The sequence below is a fragment of the Nanorana parkeri genome, unplaced genomic scaffold (genome assembly GCF_000935625.1).
Source record: "Nanorana parkeri isolate BGI_ZX_2015 unplaced genomic scaffold, ASM93562v1 scaffold692, whole genome shotgun sequence".
NCBI classification, from domain to species: Eukaryota; Metazoa; Chordata; class Amphibia; order Anura; family Dicroglossidae; genus Nanorana; species Nanorana parkeri.
Window position 1 is genome coordinate 545,230 of NW_017306960.1, and position 27,508 is coordinate 572,737.

A 27,508-nucleotide genomic window follows, 5' to 3' on the forward strand; every position below is an offset into this window, starting at 1 on the left:
CTCTACTTACCCCCTCATAAAAAGTTAGCAAGTTAGTTAGGCAGGAACGATCTTTCCTGAACCCATGCTGATTGTCATTAACTATCCCGTTTTCCTGAACAAATTCTACCAGATAATCCTTTATTATGCCCTCTAGCATTTTACAAACTACCGATGTTAGACTGACCGGCCTATAGTTCCCAGGTTGGCACCTAGCCCCCATTTTGAATATTGGGACTACCGTAGCCCTCCGCCAATCACTGGGGATCCTACCAGTCATTTAGAATGAAAAAGAAGTCATCAACTTGCGCAAAAAGATAGATTGTTTATGGACTATATATTGATAGTATCAAATGAACTCAAGTTATACTGGTAATTACTCCAGAGAAGATGTATGCACCGATCCTGCAGCCTGGTTGGTTGGATAGGGAAACATCCAAATAACAGCACTGTAAAGAAAACATAGAAAACCGGCGCACCGATCTAAGTGCAGTATAAAGTGACTATTTAATAAGGGTAAAAGTAATGCACTTACAGGATATTAAAAAACATCTCGCCTGTCACGCATCACATGAAAGTCCCATCTCAGCTGCTGGTCCGAGATTGCTATCAGGATAGGGAGAAAGCGCACCACCAAGACACTACTTTGTCGTTTTGGACAACATCGACGATATATAGAACAGGGCTCCAAGGACCACACAGTGTACCAAGACATTTTGCCACCAAACATAATAAATCTACAGTGGATCAGACCTGTATGATAGTGATAAAGCCCATGCCTAAGGGATGCATCCTGGGAAGGTTACATCAGCAGTGCATTGCTGGGAAATCTCATCTGTAAACCGCAAAATCTTGTGAGAACTCAGGGAAAGGCATTCTCTCCCCCGAGATGATGCACATGGTCACATGTTCAGGCACATGTGCCAGAGTTCCAGGAAGTAAAGGGAGATGTATTAATATGCCCTTAGTTTAAAAAAAGTCCACTGTGAGAAGAATGGGGAAGAAAAATAAGCTATACAAAGAATAAAAGCCTGCAATTATCTGTTTGTAGATTATCATTACTAAACTTTTCTAAAGGTCCCTTTGTTTTCATTTTAAAGAGAAGGGTAAAGGACCTCTTTAAGCATTCCCTGGAGAAGCCTCATATTATGGCTTATTCATTATACAATGTGTTGCCTTATACTTTATTCTAATCATGGATATCACCCTATTTAATGATAGCAGTACACTTCCCACAATTACTAGAAAAACACATCTTAGATCGACAACTAGCATTATAGGTTGATCATGTTATACAGAGCAAAGAAAATATTGCATTTGGGTTTTCATTAATTTAGCTACTTTGAAAAAAAAAAGAAACACAAAACAAACTCAGGGGAAGGAAAACATGGCACAAATTGTATCTCATTTCCTTCACTTTTGCCGCTGAGCAAACATGCTTAATGTCATTGTGAAAAATAATGTATGAACTGAATAAATGCTTTCATTTACATTGCATTGCTGTTGTAACTCAGAGGCATACAGGGTTTCATTTAGAACAAACCAAATTATGTCACATCAACCTATTAAGCAAGACAGAATTAGAAATAATTTCTTGTAAAGTAGTTTTGTATAATAACTGTTAGACTGCCATCCTGTGGAAACAGTGTAGTATACAACATTCATCTGGGAAATCGCTTATAGAGAGGTAAACATACACATCAGCTAGAATAACAGAACATGAAAGCAAAAACTAAAAAGCAAAAACCATTCTTAATACAGCAACCAGATTGCAGAAGTCACATTTCTTTACTGATGCTTTATATAATAAATGCATTTTTACACACATATACAGTGTGTGTGTGTATATTATGTGTATATTATATATATAACACACACTTCCTTGGAGGAATACCTGAAAGTCCAACCCTGGACCGGTGATGCTTGGGCTTCTGGTGTGTTGCTGTAGCTTAAAAAAAGGAGCTGTCTGCAGAGGAGGCTGCTTTTAGTCTGTACATTGCTATATATACACACACCATAGTTTTTTGAGTTAGAGACCGCACTTTACAGAGGTGCCTTGGCAGGGTGGTGTGTATCAATGTGCATTTCCAAAAGCATACACAGGGGGGTGGAAATTTAAAATAAAACTACTTGTCCAAGGACTAAAGCGGGGGCCGATCTACTTGTCCCTCATTGAAAACTGCTTGTCCCGATCCAAAAAAATTTTTTTTTTTTTTACCAAAACCAGATTTAGCAGTGCCAAGAAGAGCTTCTCATTGGTCAGTGCTGTCAGGTGACTGCGCTGACCAACGAGTGCTTGCATTTTGCGAGCGAAATTCAGAATATATGGTACAGGTAGATAGTACACCCATACTGGCGGATCGGAAGGACCGTTCTCTGAAAAGTAATTTTAGCGGGAGGGGGCCAGATTTGTGCAGGTAATGCCATTTTCCCAAATTACTTGGGAAAGTGAAATTTACCCTTCAGGGCGGGTGCAGACTTGGGCAACCGTGTGCGTGGCGTGGTAATCGCTGAAAAAAGGTACATGTACCTTTTTTCGCGACACGCACCGTGTCTTCAACCGCGATTATGTACGATTGCACGGGGTTATTGCGGCAGTAAACTGCGCAATCTGCCTGGGGTTCCATTAGACAATAATGGCACTGCCAGCGCGATTGGCGGTGGTGTGCGCTTCTGTGACCGCCCGGCCATCCACGTGGTTTTGTGCACGATTGCCGTGCGGTAACGGATCGCCCACTCAACACACACAGGAGTTCTAGCACAGTTCTGTGCAGGTTCTCCTGTGACAGGAAGGCTGCATTCCCCTGTCACTATTCACACGGAGCCGAGTAGAGAAGCGTTCTCTGCCCTGCTCCATGCTCTCTAACCTAATTAGCCGTGGGCACGGATCACCCACAAGAGGGGGGGGGACCCCGAAGACCACAACAAAAGCACGGAGAGAGAGGTAGCCGAGAAAGGTAAACGGCCTCCCGCCGGAGAGCGAGAGAGAGAGAGAAAGGGGAGGGGGAGCGAGGGAGGGGAGTGAGATTCAGGCAAGTTACAAGTGGTTTTGGACGGCTGTACAGCCGTTCAAAATAACTTGTACGAAACGTCTCCCACACTACATTCAGCTGTGCTGCTTGCCCGCAGCCAGGCTAAATGTAGAAAAAAACTACCTATCCCGGGCGTTAGGAATTCCACACCCCCTGATACAACAAAAGCCTCATTTTTTTTTTAACCTAGAGTAGTCGAGACCCTTTAGTCAGGGTTTTTTTTTGCTAGTTATCTTGAAAGCATTATTCTTGGTTTAATAACAGGAGAAATGTATTTAAAAGAGAAATAAAAGACAGACCTTTTTTTTTTGCTTTACTTATCTTTTGGGTCGCATGAATATTTACTAATATACTCCTGTGACCCCAAACTCAGCACATAGCAGGTTACTTCCACTATATGACAGCGCAGAGCTGTGCTGGAGCCAGGAAGGATCCTGCTGCCTGATTGACAGCTGCTTCTGCCTCTCTAGAGCCAGAGCAAGCTGTGCCCGTCCCCTCCTTGGTCTGTCCCTCCAGGGAGTGTTGGAGGAACAAAGGGAATACCAAAGGGAGTGGTGGCTCACAATCACTGATCTCTACAGGAAGGAGATTGTGATCGTTGAGCTCTCAGTATATAGAGCTAACATGTGATCGCTGCACTGTCCCATGCCAGCTCTAAGTATTGGGAAGAATATATATTATTCTCTCAATACTTCTACTTAAAATAAAATAAAAATAACTAAATGAGGAAACACATAGGCTGCCACTGTGAACATCTCTCGAAAATGAAAACTTGACACTTGAAATAAAACTTTGATAAGGTGTTAAAAGGGATCCTGCTCGGATAAAAAAAAAAAAACGTTTCCTACCTTTTCTTTAATGGTATGCTGTAAGGTTGTTTTAATGTTCCTTAGTTCATTACTTATTGAGCCGTTTACTTGGAAAAATGTGTACAGTACTACCCCGACAGGCTTTTCTAAATGCAGGTACCCAGTGTTGCTTCAAATAGATACAGATCACTTCAGAGCATCTCAGGAGCCCAGAAACCTGAGGCGCTCCGTAACGCGAATACTGAATCTCAGAAATCAGTGGTCCACCTGCCCATTTTTAAAACCAACATAAAAGGTAATGCATGTTAAAAGGAGGGGATAGGCCAAATAGTCTACTTCCCACATAAAGTTAGAATTTGTATAATGTGCTCCTGGAGAACCCAGAAGATAAGTTATATTTAGGCATCTCTGGAGACGTCCATTTTATACTTGGTGTTAACTTACTATAGCCAACTTTGCTACAGATACACTTTATGGATTCCTCGTGAGCATATTCAACACAGGCTGGAAAACTGAATGCGATAATAATTGGTGGCTATGTAAAACCCCTTCTTTTTCCTTGCTTTAGCTTTTATAAAGCAGCTCTGTGTTGTAACATAAATGTATGCAATAAACTTTACATAGTACTGACATATTTTACAGCAGTGGTTCTCAACATGTGTAGCCTCGGGACCCACATGTTTCCTTGGTCATTAATGCGTGACCCAAGGCCGGGAGAGAGGGGACAGTTTGACATTATGAGGTTCCACAGGCTGAACCACAAATTCCCCCTCTAGTTCTCTCTAATGCAGATGGGCCGGTCTATGCAGACATGACACCGCGACCCACTGCAGAGGGTGTCGCGACCCACTTTTGGGTCGCGACCCACGAGTTGAGAACCACTGTTTTACAGAGTATTATAAAGAACAATGAGCCATTCATACCACTATGTCCCTACCAAATACACATATACAGTAATACCCATATGGTTGGTGGCAGATTAAACTACCATTAGTTTTTGGGATTAGAGGAAAAGGAAGAACCCAATAAGTACAAATATGGGGAATAGTTAATAACACTATGAGAATGAGCTGGGAAGGCCAGGCTCAAGAACTGTAAAGCAAAAAGTTTTAGGACTCTAGATTTTATCGTTACATTTTTATATTTCCTGAAAGCATAAAAGTCTAAGAACAGTTGTGCAGCATCTGATTAGAACTCATACAATGGGGGGGCTAAAGGTTTAAAATACTTGCCCGTTCTTCACCAGCAGGTGCTATTGTATACAGTAAATTTAAGATCACTATGGTAACATTCCTCAGAGTGCAGCAATAGAGAATGTGAGTTATTTAAAAAAATATATATACGGAGTTATAAATGATAGAGAAACCTGTTACTACAATTCATATTCAAGATGTGGCAAGTCTTTTCTATCAAAATAAGGGCATCAAAATAATATGATACCTTACTTTGGTTTATCCAATAACAAGGCACAAAAAAAAAAAAAAGAAGAAGTAAATGCGGTAGCCCTAAGCAACCAATTAGAAATCTTCTTTCATTAGTCTTTCAACAAAGAGTATTTTTGGTTGCTTGCATCTAGGTAAAGTGCTGCCATTTAGGCAACAACCAGTATATTTTGAACAAACAGTAAGACTACCGCATCCTTTCTCAACCGAGGGTCGTCCTGAGGTTGCCAAGTGGTTCCCTGAGCAATGGCGAATTGATCTTCCACCTACACTGACCACCAATGCAAATGGACGAATGTTTATACTGACCATGTTTGGCGACATCACAATTTTGATGGTCCGTTTTTCCTTTTGGTTATTAATTTAATTTCAGGATTACTACTGAAATTATGATGTACAGTACAGGATCATGTGTCCGGGTGTATATAATTGTAAAAAATGAATGTTTAGCGGGGGTTCCCCCAAGACCTGAAAAATACTTCAAGGGTTCCTCTGGGGTAAAAAGGTTAAGAAAGGTTTTGCTAGTGAGTAAGCCTACCCCAGGACATAAGTAATGACATATTTTCTGGTATGTAAAATATGTAGTCATCTGTTTAAGCTTTGTAGGCGGAATATAATACTGAAAGATGAATATGGACTACTATACTACAAAATGAGAAGATTCTCAAGATCTATCATGTTTAAACAAGTGCAGGATCTAAAGGCAAACTTGTTCAGTAGCCTGTGTGTCTGGCTACAGATGGATTTATCCAGCCCTACTAAACATTAAAAGAAAAATTCCACTAAAAATGATTTCTACCCAAAACAGCCAAAAAAACTTATTATCCATTTTAAAATAACTAAAACCTTTTCTTTAAAAAAGAGTCTCACGGTCTCCCAGTAGCCCAAACTTCCAAAGTCAAAGTAAAGAAGTTACTATTTTACTTCCTACTGCACGCTACTTGACATTATGTCAACAGGTCACAGCTGAACAGGTCTGAGGAAGGGTTCCGCTCTCTTGATGGAGCACAATCTTCCTCTAGTCTACACTATGCAACTTGTGTGGTAAGTCAGTATGATGCATTATAGAGGTAAGCAAACACGTAGCAATTGAGTGTATGAGGTCCTAAAATGCATATTAGCTGCACCACAAACAAAAAGAACTGTTGCATCATTGTACTTAGTGATGTCAACAGCTTTTCTATTAAAATCTAATTTTAAAAAGAGTACCTGTGTCCACACTATAGACATGGACTCCATAGACATGACAGAATAACGGAAACTGCCACTGCTGACTCCTCCTTAAAAAATGCTAGTTCGCTGGGTGTCGTTATGATGCTTTTATTATAACTGTCTGCTGATTACAGCATGCATGTTACAGGTCTGACTCAAAAGTAGTAAAGTAACACTGCAGGCATCCCCTGTATTATCTGAAGGAAGTCAGCAATGGAAGCCCCCAGACTAGTATTAACATAAATAATCTTCAGTACAGGAGTTTTAAAACAAGACCTTACTCACCTATGTAGCTTTGCGTATTGTGAAGTAATTCATCCTCAAAAGATAACAGAGACTCTAAAATCAAGTTTCAGTCAGTTTCTAAGCACCTGATATTGGTTTACATTTGAAGGCTGGCAGACTGCAAAGATTTTGAGTGATTTTAGTGCCCCTGTTGTAAATTTAAAGGCACATTTTGCCACATTGCCTATAGCTACAGAAATCAGTTAGGGCTTGGTTTAAAGTGCTTTTATCACCTATTTAGAACATGTGAATATTTCAATGTGCAAAAAACTGGGTCCAGGTACACAAAAGTCTTGCTTTGTGGTTTTTTTTAAAACTCTTTTGTAGCTGCTCATGGCCTGTACATTCAGAGTAACTACAAACTTTACTCGTGTTTTAATCATTGGAGGATGCATGAATACTTCTTTACAATGAACACTTATCTGTGCTGAAAAACGAACCTAATAAATCATACCTCATCTCTTCCTCAGAGAAGTTCTGTGATTTGTAGTGTATTTATAAGCTGAATTTTTAGGAAAAAGGGCTCGGGATCGAGAACCGCTCCTTCTAAAGTATGAAAGCTACAAGAAGCCTTTAATCATTTGCTGACTGTTCACTGTATAAAAACATCATCCCAGACTCCTAGTGGTATCCTACCTTTCAGTGAAAGCTGATCAGTGACTGCAGGGTTTAAAAATAAAACGTATACCTTCCTTTATTTCTATGATAAATGTCAGATTAAAGTAAAAGTATTTATATGCAAAAAAATGAATACATTTTGGGACCGCACAAACATTTGAGTTCACTTGGGGAAAATGGCACAATAATAATTGGCTTGTAATGCGAATAAAACAGCAGTAGTTATATGCATTTGTTAACGGCAACCCTTGCATGCCCGACTTGTAGGGCTGCTTGTCCACCTGTCAGCTATATATCATAGACCAGGGATGTCCAAACTCCGGCCCTCCAGCTGTGGTGAAACTACAAATCCCATGAAGCATCTCTCTCCGGGAGTCATGTCTGTGAGAATCTTGCAAAGCCTCATGGGATTCGTAGTTCCCCCACAGCTGGAGGGCCGCAGTTTGGACATCCCTGTCATAGACCATCCATGTAGGCAGGCACTATTGGTTTAGTGCAGTGGCTCTCAACTCGTGGGTCGCGACCCAAAAGTGGGTTGCGACACCCTCAGTGGGTGGCTCTGCCGGCACCATGTGGCTTGACAATATTCAATTTTTGTTTAATTACTTTTGTGAAAGTTGCTGGGTAAAAACGGTCAGCTGGACAGCAACAGTAGTCAATTAGCTGCAGTCAGTCACTGTTCAGATATTCTGAGAGCAGTGAACACAGGGACACCCACCATCTTTTCTGATAACTAGGACTACAAGTGGTAAAATGGTAAGTATATACATAAATCGGTGAAGACCATGCTGTATATCCCCCACTAGAAGCTGATGCATGCAGAAGCTGAAGATGGGGAAGCAAGGGATGAGGCAAAGGCAATAACGGCCAGCCAGTCAAGGCCATGTTCTCAGCTTTGTGAATATATCTGCGAGCACTGGCGTAAACAAACATAACGGCAGTCCAAGGCAGTGGAAACAGTTTGCTAGCAACAGAGATACCTACTCTAAATCTGTGGAAGCCAGAGGGTGGGGTGTGCAAGATTTACAGTTGGGTTTTACAAGCAGCCGCAGCCTGGGAAGAAAAGCCTGTCCACTGCCAGCATGCTGCAGAGAGTGACCTTTGTTCTTTGTGTGGAAGCAGTGATCTCCTTGTGTGAGGTCCTAACCCCCACGCCCCTCCTGCTGAGTCAGAGCAGACCTGTCCAATCAGCAGGGAGCAGGTAGTGAGCATTTCAGACCTCTGCAATGAGACCATTGCTTCCACACAGAGAGCAAATGTCCCACTATACAGCATGTTGGCACTGGTCAGGCTTTTCTACTGTGGCTTTAGAAAACACAAAAACTAACACATTGAAGACAATTTGTTTTGAGGTACTTTAGATGTTTTCAGCTGATTTAAACTGAAGGTTCAAATGAGCTTTGGGGCACTTTCAGAAATGTATTTGCTCTAATATATACAGTATGTGTACATATAAAACAGGTCCGGACAAACACACACAGAACTAGTTTTAGGGCAGGTATGCATCCATGTATGAAACTGCACAGATGCGATTGGCCCCAAAACTATCACTGCTTCTGTAAGCTGGGTGATGGAAACCTTCAGCACTGCATGGGAAATGGCTGTAATAGGAAATTGCAATTGTGAAAGATTTCCATTCTGGATAGAGGAAATGGGCATTTGTTAATTTTCTGCCCCATACAAGTCACACTCACAGGCAAAAATGAAAGAATTCCAGGAAACCCCCACACTGCAAGGGTTAAGTGCTCATTTTACTCTAGGTGTGAAAATAAAAAAAGTTATATTCCTCTGATCCTTGTAGCCGGCTTGCTCTTAGACTGGTCCTTCCAGATTGCCTCCCCCCGCTCTAGTGGTCTAAGGTTCCATGATTCATCATGTCTAATGCACAGTGTATAGGATGTGAGGATGCAGTGACACTCCGCTGGAGCAGAGGAGGAAACAAGCAGGAGGGAGGCTACAAGGTTCGGGTGAGTATAACGTATTTTTGCAAATATTTGCTCGGAGTTGTTCTTCGATGCCTAGAAAAAAAAAAAAAATCAAAAAGGCACACAAATGCAAGCTAGTTATTTCTGTGCACACAATGTCTTAACGTGATATTAAAAAGGCAAAAATGTTTTCCCCTCCCCCCCATGTAAATGTTAGCTCTTACCTTAAAGAAGCAATAACGAGGCAAGTTTAAAATGATTTCAAGCGTGTTTTTTTTTTACACTTCTTGCCTACATCTACTGCTTGCTAGCAGCAGATATAAGCAAAAAAAAACAGAGGGTTTAGAACCCCTTTAATGCAATTCATAGACCAAATAAACCTGTCTCATAGTACTGCTCAATTCGTCAAAAATGCTAAACAATGGACACTGTAGAAAGATGGTGGGGGTGTTAGAGGGACAATCGCTCCTCACCTTGCAAAACTAGCAAAATATTTATTAGGTGTCAGGCGAGGTCAGACAATGCCCTACTGATCGCTGTTATAGCAGCAATTGGCTGGGGTTGGATGTTGCTTTTCACGTCCAAATTAAAAGATATATCATGCTACTGAACCATCACAAGCCCTCATTTGAGCCATTTGTCTAAAAAAGACAAGACAAACATGAACTGTTGGCCTTTTTACCCACCAGTACAAGCCCCAGCCTCACCTACATGCATGTAGTCATGCCTCAGTTTAAAGAGAAACCGATGACAACACTGCAGAGAGAAGGTCATACGATATAAAATGTGCCTCCTAGTTCAGCACAACAACATTGTACAGCAGCCCTATTGTGCTAGAGAGGACCAACACTACCATTTAGATCCTGCATTACCACCACACAGGAAACATCTTGTGAAGGCCAGACTCCCTTGCAGCATGCCACTTAGGACCTAGGCTAGAAGGAATTTTCTAAATGCATTTCTGAATCATTTACATTTTCAAAAAACCACAGCTCAAAAAAACACAACAGGAATCATGTATGAGCAGCCAAGTGTGCAAGCACAAAGCCACAAGTGTGATGATGCATTTCTAGAGCCATTTTTACTTTTACAATCAGAAGAGAAGGCTGCGCTGAACTGTGGGAAAAACCCAAAACAATCATATCTGTAGACGGCCTTACGATCACAGGTCTGCTATGTCAATGAGAAGAAAAAAAAATGGAACAGCAAATGAACATGAACTGAATCCTAAACTTGTCTTAGTCTGGATCCAAGAGAGGTCCCTTGTTTCACCCAACACCATCCTAATATATCTCCAGTCTATAGCTGACAAGAACTAACCACTTCTAAAATAACCTAATACTACATTGTGATGAAATGTGAAAGTTCCACATTTAGAAAGCAATGAAATGCTAGGTCATTGAAGTTCAGGTAAATGAAGCAAAGACAATAAAAGTGAATATTGCCATCCTTCAACTGCACATTGCTTGGACAATTACAAATCTGCATCCGTTTTAATCAATGTTTCCTAATAGTTACCTTCTAAAGAAAAAACAAAAATAAATTGCTTCTTTCTTGTGCTTTGTTTCTATTGTGTCAATTTACAACCTAAAGTCAACTTTAACCACAACCTATGTTTCAGTTCTAGGTGTATGCCTACTGGTTTCGTATATCTAAACCTCACATAGATGTTACAATCTGACTGTACAATCAACTTTAAATTTACAAAAATTATGTAATATGAGGACCCATCTAAACTATACAATCAGGTAGGCTCTTGAACTACACATTGGTAGTTAGACCTAAAGAAGAATGTACAAATCAAAATTACAAAGTGGTAAGATTAAAGTGACACTAAACTCAGGAGTTAAATGATAAAAATGCTTCCAAGTACCTTAACTATTAACAAAAATGTAACTTATTTGTGTATCACTGAGCTGTAGATCCTCAAATCATCTCTGAATTGGTGCCGACACTGTCCTTCCATTTCTGGGGGGTGGCTACTTTTGCTCCCCATGGTCCCTGTGTATGTTGTAAAGTGGCCAGCGCTCCAAGCTCACTCAAGTGATGGACTACAATCTCACATTTACTTTACTAATTTGTATTGAGATTGTAGTCCATCACAGGAGTGAGCTTGGAGTGATGGCTACTTTACAACACTCACAGGGACCATGGGGAGCAAAAGTAGCCACCCTCCAGAAGGAAGGACAGTGTCAGCACAAATTCAGAGATTATTTGCCATTAATTAATCTGGTGTGCCATTTTCTCCAGTTATTTGCATTTTATTCCAAAGGGTCCCCTATAATCAATTTACATGAAAATGATTTTACATGCACTAGAGTTGAAGTGACAAGTGGGCTTGGCTCAAAGTGTAGAAGTCATTCCAGCAGCTAAAGTTCTGCATCAAGACAGTGTACTGACACATATGAAAAAAGAGGTGATGGGCTTACCGTTACATAATGCAATGCTGGGCGTGTGGGTTGAGCACCGACTGACAAGGTATGTTTATGGAGGCTGGTGTGTATATATATTTATATATATTAGGGATGCACCGATATATCGGCCGAAAATGGCACTTTTTGCAAAATGCCGAAAGTGCCATTTTCTTGCTGATATAGCGGTGCATTCTATTCTCTACTCCCCGCTGGGCACTGCTCTGTGTCCCAGTGAGGAGAGAAACTGTCACAGGCAGCCGAGCGCTGCGGGAGGAGAGCTATGTGAGCGGACGGCGTCTCTCCTCCCACACCTCCTGTGACAAATAGAGCGGTGTGTCAGCGGAGACAGCCACCACTCTCACAGCAGGCTGAGCGCCGCTCGCTCAGACACAGGAAGGAGAGCGAGGTACAAACACTCTGTACTGTGTACTATATCCTCAATTATGAATAAATGGGAAGTGATCTACATCTCCTCCTGTTCATTCATGATTGTGGTTGTAGTAAACATACTCAACCGTCCTCAATCTCTTTTTCTGCAACTGGAGTGTTCCTGTTCATTCATAACATGAGAACAGAGTCCTCAATCCCTTCTATTTTAAAAGGGAAATATCAGGGGTTTGTTTAGACCCCTAATATTTCCCCAAAGCCCCTAGAAGTAGAGTAAAAAATATTTGAAAAACGAAATACAAATAAAATTAAAAAGCTTATAAAAACCAAAAATGTTAATTTTTTTGGGAAAAAGTTAGACTAAAAACATTTTCAGTTTCGGCCTGACATTTTTCGGTTTTGAAATTTTCATTTCGGTGCACCTCTAAAAAATATATATATACATATCTCCATCTCTCTATATACATATCTATATCTATCTATCTAAAAAGGGAAAAAGAAAAGCATGGCATGCGGTCACAGCAACTGATAAGGTGCAAAGACCTAGAATTTGAATGGGCATTAGGGTTCATTGAATTTTTCATTAGAACACTGCGGTATAGTAAACTTAAATATAGATCCTTTTTTCATCTGGTTGATTGCAACTAACAACATGTTCCAGCAATGGCATTTTGCAAAGGCACCTGATAAAGGGAACATTTCTGCAAAGACAACAAGTGTGAATTTTTACCAAGGGAAATAACTGTGGAAAATCACTCATTGTACTTGTAGCTGCTTACCTATGTAGACTCTCTTGCTGTAACGTTGCATCAAAAGCAACACAAACACATGAAGTGGAATAAGATTGATAATAAACACATAGCCACCCCAGGCAGACACCTAGAAGACAGGAAGGAAAGAAACATATTCAAGAATAAAATTGCAGTTGCATTATAACTCAATCACTTTACCTAGCCTATGAATGAAAACTTTTGAGGAAGTGGAGGAAAGTTGAAATCTACAGAATTAAAAAAAAAAAAAAAACAAACACCCTAAATGCCTGTGCTAAAGGGTCTTTTTTTGCATTTCTTTACAAGTCTATGGGAATGCAAAACCTGCTTGAAGCAGGTCAGAAAGAGGTCAATTGCAAGTCTAACACACTTGTTTATGAATCGAAAATGATCTCAGCCCCCTATGCAGGGCCCACCTTGGTGCCATTTTCTGGGTAACCAAGATGCAGTAGAGTTCTCTAGCGTTCTTATATCGCCTCCACTTGCCATTGACTGGGATTCGGCACTCCCCTCTATTTGACCGCGCATATACAGAATCCTTCGCCTTCATAGTATTTGAGGTTGAATAAAGACATAAGTCCATCAAGTCCAACCTATTGCGTGTATGCGTGTATACGAGTCCATGTGTGATTTTGCTCTTAAGAGTACTTGTACCCCTGAATGTTATGGTCTCCAAGGTAATCGTCCAGGAGTTTCTTGAATGATTCCACACTCTTAGATGAAATCACTTCCTGCGGCAGCGAGTTCCAGACCCTAACCGCTCTGTGAAGAACCCCTTGCCTTCAAGCTTACTACTATGTTCTCAGATCCATATTCCACTGCAATCTATTGTGTGATCCTAAACAAAAACAATTCTAAAAGGTGCCCATAACCTGCCAATTATCGTACGATAGTCGCGGGAAATCCCGCGATCGTACGATAATCGACAGGTGTATGGAAGACGCACGACCGTTTCTACTGTACGGTCGTACGTCTTTTGTCTTACGAGCAGGCTCGATAACCCGAGAATCGCACAATTGTCGGCGGGTTTGTGGCCTGCTCGTAAGACACACTGCCCGTTCGGCATTGCAGTCATCGGAAGCCCGACCCTCAGCGGGGCGGGCTTGCGATGATTGCAAGTATGATCTGCCTGTCCAAGATGGGCAGATCGTACGTTTTTTAATTACCTTACAACCATCGCAAGACAAAAGTCTTGCGATGGTTGTAAGGTGTATCGCCAGCTTAAGTCTTACAAACCATGAAGGTCTTAACCTGAACAGACCTTTTTGGGGAAATTGAACAAAGAATACCCACTCAAAACAGCTATAAATATGGTCCCATTGGGTGGAATACCAATAAATGCTATTGCTCCTTTGATACATCTCACGCCCAGCAGTAATAAGAACTGAATTCTGGAGATTGTGGAACACAACAATGTTTCAAGCATGAACTTACCATGTAAAAATAAGACAAACAGCAGCATATAGCCCAAAAGACAGAGCCGGTTTTTACGGATTTCACCTAAAATGACAGGAGATTGTATAAGACCAAGAAGCACTGACCGTTAAGGCAAACACATAGGCAATTATTTTTCATTTTAGTTCATCAAATGGTAATTACAGAATGTTTAATCAAAGACACGCATTGCAATTATAACATAAAACCGAAATAATATTGCTTTACATGCATTTTTTTTAACATAACATTCAGGACTAAAAAAAAAAAATTAAAATATGAATATTGCCTATTACTTAGCTAATGGTGCCCAGCGTCTTTCAACCTACTTCCTGTGAGACCAAGGCATCAAGGACTCACACCCTGGGGGTGCATCATTATGTTGCCCAGAGCTCACAGTACTGCTACAAGAAATAGTGCTCACATGTCACCTCTGTGGCCAACCTGGAGTTTGGGCTTTGAATGCATTCCTAAATATATACTGCTGGGATATTGATCTATAATTCTCAGTCTCCTGAATACCATAAAAAAGGGTTAGTACGAGTGGTCCTGCGGTGTAAGTTAATCAGAATATTGCACTAAAGAGTGCTGACATTCTACCATGCATCAGGGTTTCGGGGTCTGGGGGAGTAGGGGTAAGTGTTCAGGCAGACGTGCAGGAAGGAGAATTAAAGGGAGGATCTAATAACTAATGCTTATACATGGTACAGCAAGATGCCTTTCTGCTGAAAGATGAAGAAAAATGTAGAGTTAAAGGTTCTTAATACTGGTATTGTCCAACCTGGCTATATAACAAAACTGGATTAAGGTTCGATTCATACTAGCAGGCCACACTAAACAGCCGCTGGTGTGCCGTGAGAGAGACCGTTCCGATAAAGTGCTAAAAGAAAAAAAAATCAGTGTATTTAATTGTCACAAATTATATTTAATTCCTTTCTACAGCGTTGTGTGATTTACCCCGCTACAGCTGGCAGAGCTGGAAAAAAGAAAAGAAAAAAAGGAGTACTACATACACTGGACTCACAGGCAAACTGCCTTGTCTGTGCTGAAAAAGGCAGCCAATCGGCCCTCACAATTTAACGATATTCAATTTGATAACGTGCTTGTGTTAGGCAGCCCATTCATTATAAATAGGCTGCCAATGCACCACAACTGACCAAAACCCATACAAGACAAGGAAAACCAGTTCACAAATATGCATTTCAAGCCCATAGTTAGCAGTTTGACTTTAAATCTGTATAGAAGTGTAATTTACTGCAGAACCTTTATAGCTTATTTAAAATTGAATGCCAAAGAGCAAAAGCTGTCTTGTAATATATCATTATTGCCATACATACCTCTGAAAATAAATGTCAGCTGTAATCCTCCTGTCCCCTCACATTTCATTTACAATGCGCCGACGCTGCACCCTGCATATTACCCTCAGTAACAAGTACCTGTTCAGAGACAACTGGAAAATTTTCCCAACCTATAGAGGTGTGTTCAGTCTTCAGAACCTTATAATTTGCACTGTGGATTGGTGGTTAGGACTCTGGCCTTGCAATGCTGGGGTTCCGAGTTCCATTCCCAACACAGACCCTAGTTTTTATGTGATCTCTATGCTCTTGAGGAATATCTCCCAGAACCTGCCATTGTTGATTTAACCATACTTCTCAGAAGGGGCCTCTGCCTGCATGTTTATACAGTGGTACATCGGTTCAAACTTAATTGGTTCCACGATTCTGGTTGTGAACCGAATTGGTCGTGAACCGAATACAAATTCTCCAAAAGGATTCATGTAAATAAGGTTAATCCATTCTGACCCGTGCGAATGTGGTCGCAAACTAATTTTGGTCACGAACAGAATCAAATCTTCCCATAGGGTTCAATGTAAATGAGGTTGATCCGTTCTGAACCATATGTAAAAAAAACTTTTAACCACAAAAATATGAAACAAAGTAAAGTACAGAATGAACACCAATGTTCCCTTCACCTTCATTACTGCTCTGCACTTTTTTTTTTTTTTACTTGCTCTGCACTTTGGACTCATGCTGGATTGAATAATACTGTATGTTCTTAAAAGCACACAAAAAAGCTTCAGGTCTGTCTGTGACCACGATCTCGACTAGAGGAAGCCACGACCACGTGTCAGAGCAGGGAAGTTAGTCACCAAATGCAGAGTTTGCAAATGGAGGCAAAAATTTTGCCGAACTGAATTGTTGGCGAACAGAAGCGTTCGTGGACCGAGTTACCACTGTATGTTTGTGGTATGGACATTATATAGTTCACAGTATAGACATTAAAAAGTTTAGGTAATGTGGAACCTAATGTGCGCAGCATTGTAGTTTATTTAGCTACAACACAAATAGGAATTTGTCAGTGGGTATCCACTGATTAATTTTCTATCTATCCAATCTATCACTGATCCAAAATTTTTCATGAATTAAATCTGTCAGAGGAGTGACGAGCAAAAGCTTGTGTAGTATGATCTATTAAAAAGGGTAAAAAAATGTGTTATCGAAAAACACATAACATTTGTTAAAAAATCGTACCCACCAAAGTTAGAGATACAAAAATACAAACTTATTAAAAAAGCATTTTTGTGGACCCAAAATGTAGTATAATAATAATAATTAATTAAAAAAATAAGACAAACAAAGGTCAGATAATAAAAAAAAAAAATTGGGACCCCTTTTAAATGCACTACTTAAGGTTTATATATAAAATATATACAGTATACTCCGCTTTGGAAACTTTGATAATGTTCCAAATACTCATATCAGGAAACTCTGTCCTTGCTGTAACCTAAAGCTCATCAATGCAAAATGATGCCTTTCTGCACTAACAACGTTGAATGAATCTCAATAACATTTCTGTAATTTGCAGCAAAGCCCAGTACTGGTGTGAATCAAATTGGTAAGTAATGCAATATATGTATGCAAACTGTTCTCTCTAGGGACAAATGCACTAATGCTCAACCCTGATAATAAATATTTGCGTAGTTTGCAAGAAAAAACAGCAATCACAAAATGTGATGATCAGACCATACAAACATTCAACTAAGAGACATGTGAAAGTGCAAAGCTGGCCATATACTTGTAACATTATTTAAAAAACAATTTGTTTCTGGAAAATCCATTTGATTTTCTAATAGTTAATTGTATCAGATCGACCCAACCTTTTCAACTGATCAAAGAAACAGGATAGAAACTTCCTAGAACAAATAAAGAAAAAATCTAACATTGAATGTGGTCAGAAAACGAACTTTGGAAAAACATTTGGCATTTTTGAATATTCTGATGAGATGTTTCCTATGAATGTTAATGTGAAAATCTACTAGTATATAGCCAGCTTCATATCTAAACTCCTTTTAAGATCTTCAAATCTCTATTTTGTTACCAACTAAAAAACAAAAGGCTTATAATACAAACGCAACAGCTATGAACAAACATCTTATCACAAATAAAAAAAGTCAACAAGTAAAAAGGATAAAAGAAAATGAATTAGCCAATCAAAGATGGCACATTGTCACCAAGTCATCTTCCTTTAGGATTGTGCTCTCTACAGATGCAACAATGATTATGGTTATGCTACATTTTACACTAAAAGTTGTTAATGCTGTCATTCTTCAGGAAAAATAATTCAAAACCCAACTTCTCAATCTACGCTAACCGTCTGACTTCTTGATGGCTGACATTTCCATCTTATTTTCTATACAAATGTACCATTTCTGATTCCCTCTAGTCAAAGAGGCTGTCATTGCCATCACGAAGAAACAAGAGGATGTATGGATAAACAAGGATGGGTGTAAAGTGCTTACACCAACTTCAAGTACAGAAAGTTACTTGACGTTCAATTATTTAACAACTGTCAGGATCAAAACACTTTAGGTTTTAGTAAAAGATGAGAACAAATTATTAAGCTGAAATTATTTTTCATTGTTAAACACACTCTTATCAGATTTCCCATTTGCATATATAGTTTACTTGACAGTATCTCAACCATTTTCTGTTCTAAACGTTTACATCATCAAACCATACTGCAAGCGCCCTGCTGTCAGTCATTCATGTACGATAATTAATCTGAAACATGTAAATATGGTATGCCTCCTGTGCACGCCAAGCCAGTTATGCTAAGACACTCCAAGGAGACTAGTTCAATACTAACTAGTTTACAAACCAACCAGGTTACGCCATTAAATTGACACTAAACTCTGGAGGTAAAATCTTAAAAATGCACTCAAGTACCTTAACTATTAACAAAAACATATCTTATTTGTGTATCACTCACAAATGTGTGGTGCTCCTGCACAGTGCACTTTTCTTTGTTGTTAGAATTTTATTCAAATGTCACAAATGACATTTCATTCAGTTCTACAGGCAGAGAGGGGTGCAAGGCGGTTGTACCACATTGCATCCCGCTGCACTAAAAAAAAAAAAAAAAAAAAAAAAAAGAAGGACATGGCTTACTTTTTTCAGCGCACACCACCGGGTTCCTACCACAATGCAGTGGTGTGAATGGGCACTATCAGTAACAAGGCAAATTGTCTTGCTACTTTAGAACCAACGACCGGTGCAGCTCCAACGTCAATGGTGTGAATGGACCCTTACCAAGGCAAATTCAGGTAATTAAACTAGATTGATTTGGGAATATATAATGTACTTTTTTATATTAACGAATGCAATAACATGTCTTTAGGGGACACTTCGCAATAAAACCTGAAAGCATAGCGATGGCTATCTGCAGAATAATATTTCAGATCAAAATACAGCAATATAAAATAAAACAGTGTAGCTATATTATGGTGTACTAGAAGAAAACAAGAACAATGGTTGAGTACCATATGCAAATTTTTTTATTTGCACTTTCTGTAAACTTTTCAAGGGAAGCTATCAGTACACAACATTACAGGAAACAGTAGCATGATGCTGTGATGATAAAAGTCCCAGTTGCATTTGACAGTTGATGAGTGATTAATGAGACTTGCACAGTTTGCAGTATTTACTTTTGGAAAGCTTAGCTCCCTCATCAATGTCCCCATAGTCTGAATAAGTTTTACAGCTAATTAGTTTGTCTGAGGTTAATAGCAGTCTAAAGGCAAAAACTTGGGGCGCTTGGAAGATTTCCTTCAGTGTCTCATGCTTTGCTACTGACGGGTTGCAGCTTTAGCTATCTTGTGTATACCTTATCTTCCCGAATCGTATGCTGTGTATTTTGTTTCTTATATAAAAGGGGCCAGTTTCTCATCCAAAGGTCAATCGTTGCATTAAAGCTCAATTTCACCTTTAAAAGGCAACAACCTTGTTTAAGGTTAAAGTGCATCTTCAGACAAAACCTTATTTTTCTAGTTTTGGATAGAGTGGTAAAGCATTAGATCCTCTGTCAATTTTTTTTTCTGCTTGGTGTCCCCATTGGGAGATGTAACACTATGTTAGTGTGACTATTGTTACCAAAAAAAGAAAGTAAAAACCCCAAATTTCAGAGCTGCCGCCAGAACAAGAGGTAAGGGGAAATCTTCCAAAGGAGACATTTGTTCAAGGGACAACTGTTTGAGAGGGAAGGTCTCCTCACTTTGTCTCAGAGACTCAACAGGAAGTTGGAGGAAACCTTTACAAGGGCACAGGGAAAAGGGCTATTTTCCCAATGGCACACAGGATGCAAAAATATAACCTAGCAGAGATTTTAAGCCTTTTCTACTGTAATCAAGTTCCAATGTGCGCCATTCCAACTACTCTGTTGCACAGGAAGCAAGTAGAAATCTCCAATAAAACAGCCAAAAGAAGAAGTGAAGGGAAATCATCCACTTTGATCCAGACATAACTGTTCTGTACTCACACTAATGTATTTCGACTGTGGACAGTAAAATTAGTAGAGGGCTTGCCCTGGTAATATCCGGCAATCATACAGAAAGTAAAGCGGGGTAATATTTCAGCGCACACCACCGGGTTCCTACCACAATGCAGTGGTGTGAATGGGCACTATCAGTAACAAGGCAAATTGTCTTGCTACTTTAGAACCAACGACCGGTGCAGCTCCAACGTCAATGGTGTGAATGGACCCTTACCAAGGCAAATTCAGGTAATTAAACTAGATTGATTTGGGAATATATAATGTACTTTTTTATATTAACGAATGCAATAACATGTCTTTAGGGGACACTTCGCAATAAAACCTGAAAGCATAGCGATGGCTATCTGCAGAATAATATTTCAGATCAAAATACAGCAATATAAAATAAAACAGTGTAGCTATATTATGGTGTACTAGAAGAAAACAAGAACAATGGTTGAGTACCATATGCAAATTTTTTTATTTGCACTTTCTGTAAACTTTTCAAGGGAAGCTATCAGTACACAACATTACAGGAAACAGTAGCATGATGCTGTGATGATAAAAGTCCCAGTTGCATTTGACAGTTGATGAGTGATTAATGAGACTTGCACAGTTTGCAGTATTTACTTTTGGAAAGCTTAGCTCCCTCATCAATGTCCCCATAGTCTGAATAAGTTTTACAGCTAATTAGTTTGTCTGAGGTTAATAGCAGTCTAAAGGCAAAAACTTGGGGCGCTTGGAAGATTTCCTTCAGTGTCTCATGCTTTGCTACTGACGGGTTGCAGCTTTAGCTATCTTGTGTATACCTTATCTTCCCGAATCGTATGCTGTGTATTTTGTTTCTTATATAAAAGGGGCCAGTTTCTCATCCAAAGGTCAATCGTTGCATTAAAGCTCAATTTCACCTTTAAAAGGCAACAACCTTGTTTAAGGTTAAAGTGCATCTTCAGACAAAACCTTATTTTTCTAGTTTTGGATAGAGTGGTAAAGCATTAGATCCTCTGTCAATTTTTTTTTCTGCTTGGTGTCCCCATTGGGAGATGTAACACTATGTTAGTGTGACTATTGTTACCAAAAAAAGAAAGTAAAAACCCCAAATTTCAGAGCTGCCGCCAGAACAAGAGGTAAGGGGAAATCTTCCAAAGGAGACATTTGTTCAAGGGACAACTGTTTGAGAGGGAAGGTCTCCTCACTTTGTCTCAGAGACTCAACAGGAAGTTGGAGGAAACCTTTACAAGGGCACAGGGAAAAGGGCTATTTTCCCAATGGCACACAGGATGCAAAAATATAACCTAGCAGAGATTTTAAGCCTTTTCTACTGTAATCAAGTTCCAATGTGCGCCATTCCAACTACTCTGTTGCACAGGAAGCAAGTAGAAATCTCCAATAAAACAGCCAAAAGAAGAAGTGAAGGGAAATCATCCACTTTGATCCAGACATAACTGTTCTGTACTCACACTAATGTATTTCGACTGTGGACAGTAAAATTAGTAGAGGGCTTGCCCTGGTAATATCCGGCAATCATACAGAAAGTAAAGCGGGGTAATAAAAACGTGAGAGGTTCTAACCCCTTTGTTTAAAGGCTCCAATACTGTTGTGTCTCTGTTGAAATTATTCTGCAACAAACAAAAATGGACACAACACATGTTGATAAACCATACTCCACAGCAGTATAGTTTACAGGACACTGAAAAATGATTAATGCAGACAAAACTCGAAAGCTAATAGGGAATTAAAGCAGACCTAAAGTCTAAATTCAACCAAGTGGTTGGCTCTAAAACATAGGCGAAAACTCCAGCACTTTCTATTCACAAGAAGCCGTCTGGCTTCTCCTTGGCTTTACAAGAAACCATATTTCCTAAAGCTCTGCATTGCACTACTAAATGCATGCATAATTTAGTAAAAATTAGTTAGAATGTGGTAATTATTAGTAAAATCTTCTCAGGTGTCATGACTGCATTCTAATGGCGTATCTCTGTATGCTTTTCGCTTCTGGTCTACAGATCCCATTTGCTACAGATAGTGCTTTTCCAGCTTCATATTTAATTTCATGGAACATAAAAAAAACAAAACAAAAGCCTTCCTTTCAGTATGAATACATTAAACTGGCCAGAGACCAGAAGCTGAAATTATATCAATGGGCTCGTTCTAGTGCTTGCAGCTTTAGGAGACTTTACAGGGATAACATACTTCCCAAATGCCTATCCTTTACATAAATCCTGGGCTGAGCTTTGTACCCTCTACACCAAAGAGGAATACAACCAATGTAACATGTTTTACACTATAGGAAACAATGCCTGAGGATACCGCAAACAGGGCTGGACTAATCCTAGAAGCCAGGTAGCCAATGTCCCTCAAAACTACAGTTGACCCCCTAACTGCTGAGGTTTTCTCTAGGGCCTTAAACTGTATTGCAAGTGTACAGTCTTCTTTTATATTGTAAGGCGCTATACTAAATGTTTTTGCTATATAAATCCTGTATAATAATATAACAACAATAGTTGTCATTGGAGCCGACTCGTATAAAAAAATCCAGCTGGCTCCTGGATTGGACAGACTGGCTCTTAAATTGCATTTTGTCCACTCGTGCTGCAAAATCAGCTCCAATAATAATTGTTTGACTGTAAGCCTTTTAGTCCCCACAAATACTTACTATGCGAAAGTCACAGTAGTTGGTTCAATCAAAAAGAACCACATTATTTCCCCCCGCCCCACCCCCACATTCACACTAAACAGCATAGATGTTGGAATCTCCCCTGCCAACTATGGTATTACGAAAGCCAGCTGTCTAAATACCCGAGCACTGATTGCATCCAATCAGATACAGTCATTGTTCACCTGACAATTTCCCCCCGTTCCTTTGATTTTGTAATTTTGATTTTGATTTTGTAAGGGCCACCCACCGCTTGAATTTCAGCCAATTCAGCAAAGAGATTTGAAATAGCTGATGTGTTCAATTTAATGAGTATAGAGCGAGAGGGATTTTTTGCACAGTACGGCAAATATGAATGCTGCCTTTTTTACATAAGTGAAAACAGATTGTTGAAACGGGTGCTTGACAGACCGTTTGAACCCAAGCAGGTGGACGGACACCCAAAAACACACGCGCTAGATACATGCAATGTCCTTCTCAACGGTCATAAAGAAGACATACCTCCATATGGCAGTATAAATGCAATACCATCCAAAATCCTTATCAATTTTGGAAACCTAGTAATGAGATGATTACTAGGTCACCTTTCCACCTAAAGGAACATAGTGAAGAAATATTTTATTTAAACTTCACGTTAAAACAGATGACTGATGCCGTATATGTATGCTGCAGATGGAGATCAAGATCCGATCTTCTACCCACAAGGTTCTTTGTATCAGGACTCCTAACAATAAACCTGGAATTCCTAAATTCTAAGACATTATGGGCTAATCTGGAGGGAAGTTTGCCGATTCTTGTGTGCTATGCTGGCTTGCTGAAACCACAATCAAAATACGGAGAATAACTGCAGGTTGAAAGCCAACGGTTTCACAGCCATTATTAAGAGGTTTATCCATTGATGTAAAAGAGGGGGCCAGCTATGGCATATCCATTATGTTCACATCACTAAGAGATGTTTAAGTGTTAAATGGCAACATTATCATGTTTTGCTGAAGAGTACCATTAAAGAGGATTTCAACGTTCATATGCAGTGTATATACATGCAGACAGCTGAAGCAATAGTATGTGTAAATGAAAAGACCTCTCAAATGCTTGAGATAAGTCTTTACTGTTTACATTTTCAGCTTCAAGCATTTAGCGGTTGCCTCGCTGGATAATACAACTACCTTTTATGAAAAATGCTGATGGCTACATAAAAAGATGGGTGCAATGACTGGTAATTGTTATAGTGAAACCTAAATTACCACTGTTTTTAAAAAGTTATCAAGTTACAAAATGGAAAGCTGAGCTATTGCAGTAAAAAACAAAAAAAATATATTTGTTCTTCTAAATGAAGAAATACAAAGTCTTTATAAACGTATGTTATAGGCAGAAAAGAATAGGCTGGTCACCCCAGTTGTAATATAGTGACCATTTTCTTTGAACACGCCTGAACTGCTGCTTGTTCCCAGCTAGCCAAATAAACTGACTTCTTGAATATCTGCCTGGTGTTGATCCTCTGTTTATTCTACTTCACCCTTCATGGGCTGGTTTATGGAAAGCCAAGCTTAAAGTGACCCTAAACTCAGGAGTTAAATCTTAAAAATGCATTCAAGTACTGTGGTATGTGGCAATCCCACTGCAGTAATGGGTGTTATGATCACCCAGAGACTCTCAGCCAAAGGGGCTGAGAGGTCTCAGGAAGAAATGGATTTTCTAGATTTTGCTAGGGTTCCTTGGACATTTCATAGTGATTCAGGAGTGAAGAAAGTTCTGGGCCTGGGTACAGGGTTTTAACAGTGACTAGCACCCGATGTGTGCACAGCCCTTAAGCATAGGATGCTGGCTAATGGAATTAGCTCCTGCTGGGGAATAGGAACAGACTGTTTAGGGGTCAGGAGGACTCCCCCAGACGTTAAAGTGAAGAGTCAGGTGGTGTGTGTGTTGGAGACACACGAAGACAGCCAGTGTGCCTGGAAGAGAACCGGTGAGGCTAGGAGAGTCGTGAGCCTGAGGGGCCCCCAGTAGAAGTGTGGGAGAGCACTTCCAAGAGGACCAGTGGATCAGAAGTGGTAATGTTTAAAGTGGAAGCCAGGAGAATAAACTTGTGTTATGTTGCAAGCGGTGTATGAATGTTGTACTGAACAACCCCTGCAAGGGTATCCAAGATGGATGTGTGAACTTTAGTTTCAAAAAAAGTGGGCTACCAGGGCCCTTAAACAGACGATATTGTGAGTGGACTGCATCCTTAAAGTGCTCACCATATGTGCTAATATCCCCAAACATCACAGTACCTTATTAACAAATATTTTGCTTTTTTGTGTATCACTCATCTGTAAATCCTCAAATCATCTCTGAATTGGTGCAGGCACTGTCCTTCCTCCTGGAGGGTGGCTACCTTTGTTCCCCATGGTCCCTGTGTGTGTCTTAAAAAGTAGTAATTGAGCTTGTAGTCCATCAGGGGAGTGCGCTTGGAGCGGTGGCTACTTTAAAACAACATAGGGACCATGGGGAACACAAGCAGACACCCCCCAGAAGGAAGGATTATTTGAGGATCTACAGTTGAGTGATACACAAAAAAGCTACATTTTTGTTAAGGTACTGTGACATCTGGGGATATTAGCACAATGAGTGAAACACAAAGATACAGTATTCTTAATAAGGTACTTGAATGCATTATAAAGATTTAACTCCTCAATTAGAGTCATTTTAAATGATAGATGTATTTTTATCTCAACCTTGATGATCTCCCCCCCCCTTCCTGCCTAAACTACACTATACCCCTTTACTGCATCCATTTACTTACTTTAAGTCCCAGAGTTGGGGCCTCATTCAATGTTTACAGCCTGACAGATTAAAGTCCTCAGCAGAGTTTTGTGTAGTTTTGCTTGTGGGCTTAACAGAAGTTTAGAAAAAATACTTAAACATATCCCCAATGGGTTACACAGTGTCATGTGGGCACTTCTTACTGGTGTCTGCACTGCACTTTGTGATAACTAGGGGCATAACTATATCATTTTTTTCCCTGAAAAGTCAAAATTACCATACAAAGTCAGATGGAACCGTGCAGAAAATGATTTCCTTATACTAAACCTCTGTACACTGCAAAAAAAAAAATAATAATATATATATCTCAAAATTTCCACTTGCCCCCTCGCAATTGGCGAGTGAAATGTCAGCAATGTTGCCTCGCCGGCGGGACTAGGGATGGGACACTACCGCCGCGGAGATTGCTCGCTCGCTTCTGTTTTCTCTTCTCTTTCTCGCCTGCTGCAGCTACAAATGCGCCCCGCCACGGCAAGGACTTCATCTCTCCCCTCTTGGCCTCTGCAGCAGCAGAGCGACTGAGAGGGGAGAGATTAAATGCTTATGGCGGCAGTGGGGGGCGTTTGCAAAGGTATCAGAGAGGCTTGGGGGGCAATTGCCACCCTGCCCCGGGCCCAGTCCGCCCCTGGGTCAGACTAATCCAGCACGTTATTAATCTTAGTGCCCCACTCAATATGACCGCAAGCGAGGGGCATACTGAGTGGGGCAACTCAGATTAATAACGTCCGAAAGATATGGACTGGGAGGGGGGGCTCTTTAAGACTGCGGAGAAGAGAACAAGAAGCTCCACTGCCATAGTTTGTGCCCTCTTTGATTGGGCTCCTCGGTGGCCACAGCTGTTTCCTCCGCCCACCTCAGCTGCCATTGGTGGGAGAGGAAGACTGCAGAACCGCAGTTGGCCGGCTTCTGCTGCGCGGGAGAGAGAGCACCTGGAGCCGGCTGGACGTGCAGGCAACCTCACTGCTACCCCACCATCACCAGGAGAAGAGGAGGTCAAGGCAACTGCAAGTCCCTGTACTTTCTTTGTGACCTCTGCACTGTGTTACATACTGACCGCTGACCTCTGTACTGTGCGTCAGACCCTGATCTCTGTACTGCGCGTCACATTGCTGACCTCTGCAATGGCTAGTAGCTTTGGACTTGAAATTTTGAGCCCTGTATATATATAGATATATCTTCTAAAGCTAAAGTCACTAATCTTGAAAGTACACATTTGACCGGAAAAAAAAAAAGAAAAAAGTTAAAATGAAGCTCTATATGAGAAGCTTACAGAAATAACCCTGTGGTTAGCCTGGAACTGTCATTGAAAAATAGAGGTAGTTTTACTCTCCTGTGAAAGACAGAACTCGGCAGACTATATGACTGTAGTCACCGTTGTGCGGTCTTCATGCATTGAATAAAAATATTTTCTATTGCAGAACACAGAGTGTGTATATATCCAGCAATAATGGGAATCAGAAAGAGACTCATATATGCTTGTTATGTACGAAGAATGACAAATATGCAGGTGGAGAGCATGCATTGCAACCTCACAGACATGAAAAGCTTTCTGTAATCTGGATACCAGTAAAGAACATTTCCTGCAGAAAAAGAAAGTGATGTACAATGCACAAAAACAAATATGCTATATTTAGATATTTCCGTTCAGCAGATATAATATACTAATGATGATAGAAAATGGATTGCAGAAAATATCTAGCTGTGCTAATACAGACCTTTCCTAATCAAAGAACAGCCTAAACTCTTCTGCGCACATTTTGTGAATAGAGCAGGACTCTGGGCAAATCTGCTCTTAAACCTTAGTGGGGCTACCCCCGCACTGCAAGGGTTAAGTGCTCATTTTGTCTAGGGAGCTAAAGTAACAAATTTATACTCACCTGAACCATGATCTTGGCTTTCCGTTACACTGATCCCTCCAGCCTGTCTCCTCCT

At 40.3% G+C, this 27,508-nt stretch overlaps 1 protein-coding gene across 1 annotated transcript in view; it reads right to left on the reverse strand.

Annotated features, from left to right (window-relative positions):
- STT3B (STT3B, catalytic subunit of the oligosaccharyltransferase complex) overlaps positions 1–27,508 on the reverse strand; it is a 136,070-nt gene that overhangs the window by 29,252 nt on the left and 79,310 nt on the right. Inside the window, exons 4-5 of the mRNA XM_018563761.1 lie at positions 14,308–14,373; positions 12,883–12,982 (exon numbers count right to left, since the gene is read on the reverse strand). Of these exons, the coding sequence (XP_018419263.1) occupies positions 12,883–12,982; positions 14,308–14,373 (166 nt within the window). The remainder of the gene's footprint in view (positions 1–12,882; positions 12,983–14,307; positions 14,374–27,508) is intronic.